Raw genomic sequence first — 3,391 nt, forward strand, 5'->3', positions numbered from 1 at the left:
CTGTTATAAAACACAAGGCTAAATGATATTACTGGAATGGATATTGGGGGAGGCGATGTATGCTTTAGTGTGATTGCAACAAGCGCCTGACCTGCACACAACCCCAGTGCGATGTTCTGGAACCCTAGCTGCTCTGGAGTGAGGTGATCTGTCCCACGCAGCCACCTTGACGTTGTTGTGAATAAATGGGAGTTGAAAACATAACAGCTTGCGTTATAAGTACTTAAATGTTATCACTCATGGCAGCTGGAGCCCCCAGCAGAATATCATCAAATAAAAGCTGACCATTTCACTGTTTTGATATAAGAGAAAATGAAGAGTGGCTTCATGTAGGGCTCTTGGAGGGCGAAAAAGAGGAGCACTAATCCATAAATGATGCTTTATCGTTGCCTGGTTTTACCTCAAACCCATTGCAGTACAGTAGTACTGTTAGGAGTCTTAAACATGGACATGAGCTGTGCCTTATAAAATACTGCCATCTAGCGGTTCACTTCTGTACAGCAGACATGGAATCTAAGACCTGTAAACTTATTTTGAACCCTTCTGTTCATGTTCGTGCCTAATGTTTCCTCCTGCACATTTAATCATAAACATATGCAAATGTACATGGTAATTTAAATATACAAAGGAAATAGAAATGCAAAGCTACAACAGAAGGGTTAAAGTTGGAGAAATCTTGAAATTAGTCTTCAAAACTAACATGTAACAACTGGTATTGTCACTGCATATTAATGAATAAAATAAAAAGCAATTATTCACATGACCCTTCAAAAAAATACATAAAGAAGCTTTATTGAATAGTTACGTTAGTTGGGTCAAACAAACCATCCAAGCAGAAACGGTAACTCATTTTTTTCTTCCTTCTTTGTGTTAAAAAAAAAAGAATGGACGTCGTTTAACTGTATCATCCACCGAACGCAAAGAGCAACAATATTAACGTATAACATAAATAAAACACTACGTAGAGTGTATCGGCAGCTAGTGCAATTTTGAGTGACAACGGGAGTTGCGATGCCCTGTTAATAACAACCTTTTCTGAAGGAGTCAGAGGCGGCGTGTTTGAAAGTGAGGCAGGCGACCAACTTGTGCGACTGGAAGTTACTGACAGACACCCGATTTAATTCAAGTCGTAATATGTTTGCAAATATGAAGGCCTGGTTTTCAAGCAGTGTTTCACAGTCCCGTCGGGATTTTTGGCGTAAGTAAAACGTGAAGAGTGGATATTTGCACGCAACCATTAGCACTGTAGCTAAAGATCGTGGTGGCTATTCATGTAAGCACCCATCCATAAAAACGATAAAAGTGTACCAGTATTTATTAACCATTTTAATAAAGAATAGAAACATGAAACAATCCAAGTTAAATTTGGGGTTCGTACCATTTAGTACTGTGCTGATTGAGATTAATTGTAATTATCCTTCCTACTGCATGAGCACAAACAGTTTGTACATTAATAAACATTTGAGTTAAAGGTAAAACATTGCCGTAACAACCTCAGTTTAAGCGATTTCGATAGATGTCAACATTTTCATTAGCGAGAACAAATTGGTGTCATTTTGTTTCCTTGTAGTCGCGGAAAATGGGATAATTACAGGTTGGAGAACAGCAGATTATCTTTTCAGTGATGATGCTAAACACCCCGACACACTCAGGTTTGTCACATAATTGCTTCAACATTGATTCCACCATGGTCGGTCGCATATTAAAGGTGCTGTTCTTTTTGCAGGGTTTTTCAAAGCATGGAGTACGTCTGGGACAAGCTAACAGTTTTTCACAGCTTGTTCCTGAGTGCCTGTGAAAAGCGACAGAGTACCAAGTCAGTGAGCATCGGTCACTATGTGATGCCTCCAGTCCCAGTGCAGGATGGTGAGGATTCTCACTTTCTGTATGCTCCTTCAAGTCGCAAGATAAAGAAATAATCAACAGCCAAACCACATCAAAACAGCAACCGCAGCCCAACTCGGGAATGACCTCCAAGCGGTGTTGGGCGTGCCTTCGGGCTACGAACAGTTCCCAGTCAAAAGGGTCTGCAGGTACCCGGGTCGCTGCGGCTTTAGAAGCCGCTTTGGGACCCAGTTGGAGGTTGCTCAACAGCAAAAGCAACAGTAACAGTCAACTGGCTCAGTTATTTGATGCTCACCCATCCCCAAAAGAAAACAATTGTCCCCTTATGATGTTGGCCACATCTAATAAAATCACCAACTCCCTTTGTTGAAGAAACACAATTCTAACCCTTTAAATGGAATTATTAATAACTGAAATATTCGGTTTTTCGATTAATTCGCTTTGGTGAGGACGCAAATCTTCACACGTTTTGGCACTAATGTTTTCTTTTTAGGAAAGTGCAACATAAACAGTTTGTCTTTTTAATAGGAAATGAAGGATGCAGACGAGCAAAGCTGCAACACTTTAAATATTATGAATTATTCAACTAATATAAAAATACTCATGTCATTTGTTAATTGAGTCTGTTTCAATGCCGATGATACTTCAGTTTGCACCATGCAAGCTTTCTTTCAATCTTTTGTTAGTCAAATGACTTAATTTTTACTTACAGTCAGCCATACAGTAATAGGTCTGTGAGACACTTTTGGTCCCGACCCACCAGTTGAGAATAACTGCCATGTACAATGAACCACAAGCATAATTAATACATATTAGTGATTGTGTTCTTTGTCTCTTAAGCAGTGAGAAATGTGATTGGAAGGCTTATTTGGGAGCATGACCCACCACCGACACTGGTATGACTGATGACACATGGTGATGATTTTACCGAGTTAATCTGTTAAAACTCACCCTATCTTAATTTGCCTCCTTTCTGCCTCTTTGTGTTTCCTGAAGAGGTTTGCTGATCAGGCTGCCAACAGTGATTCCTCTTCTAGCAGAAATGACTCATTTTGTACATGCACATCCGAGAGTGAACCGTGCACATGTTGCGATTTAAAGGATGACCCAATCGGGAACACTGTTACAGGTGAAATATTTGCTTTTCTTTATTTGAATTGTGACTGCTCAGGTCAGCATTGGACTTATTTGTTGTATCACTTTGTTCACTTAGGAGCATGTCAGTGTGTGCAGCCTGCAAAAGTATGTTGGTGAGACGCCTTCCAAGTTGTTTTTCCGTTCTCCAAGTCTAACACCCACATATGCATGCCAAAGTCATAAAAAGAACAAACGTATGCCATTCACTGGAAATGAAATGCTTTGTTTATTTCAAAGCGTCAGCATGTGATCGATTTTGCACATCCACGTGATATTCCCATGATGTAATTCTGACATGCATACCACCTTGTTTTGCGTCTCACTTAATCTGATTGATTTTATCGTGAGAATACACGTGATCAAATAAATACTTTAGCTGGTGACGAGTTCTTGGTGTGACCCACCTGCA

The 3,391-nt window shown here is 40.0% G+C and overlaps 1 protein-coding gene across 1 annotated transcript; it reads left to right on the top strand.

Moving 5' to 3' along the window:
- The first annotated feature begins 1,134 nt into the window (after window positions 1–1,134).
- Window positions 1,135–3,099, top strand: terb2 (telomere repeat binding bouquet formation protein 2). The gene is made up of 6 exons (XM_086107841.1): window positions 1,135–1,198; window positions 1,571–1,652; window positions 1,727–1,866; window positions 2,686–2,741; window positions 2,842–2,974; window positions 3,059–3,099. Exons 1-6 carry the CDS (start codon window positions 1,135–1,137, stop codon window positions 3,097–3,099), a joined length of 516 nt encoding a protein of 171 aa, XP_085963967.1.
- The last annotated feature ends 292 nt before the right edge of the window (window positions 3,100–3,391 follow it).

Source organism: Hippocampus guttulatus, chromosome 3, assembly GCF_054856545.1.
Source record: "Hippocampus guttulatus isolate MCC_2025c chromosome 3, RoL_Hgut_1.0, whole genome shotgun sequence".
Lineage (NCBI taxonomy): Eukaryota > Metazoa > Chordata > Actinopteri > Syngnathiformes > Syngnathidae > Hippocampus > Hippocampus guttulatus.

Bases quoted from the DNA above. Each gene is read 5' to 3' on its own strand.
- terb2 (XM_086107841.1), top strand. From the start codon at position 1,135: ATGTTTGCAAATATGAAGGCCTGGTTTTCAAGCAGTGTTTCACAGTCC. The intron at 1,867-2,685 runs GTGAGGATTCTC...TTGTCTCTTAAG, and splicing joins TCCAGTCCCAGTGCAGGATG to CAGTGAGAAATGTGATTGGA. The intron at 2,975-3,058 runs GTGAAATATTTG...TTGTTCACTTAG, and splicing joins AATCGGGAACACTGTTACAG to GAGCATGTCAGTGTGTGCAG.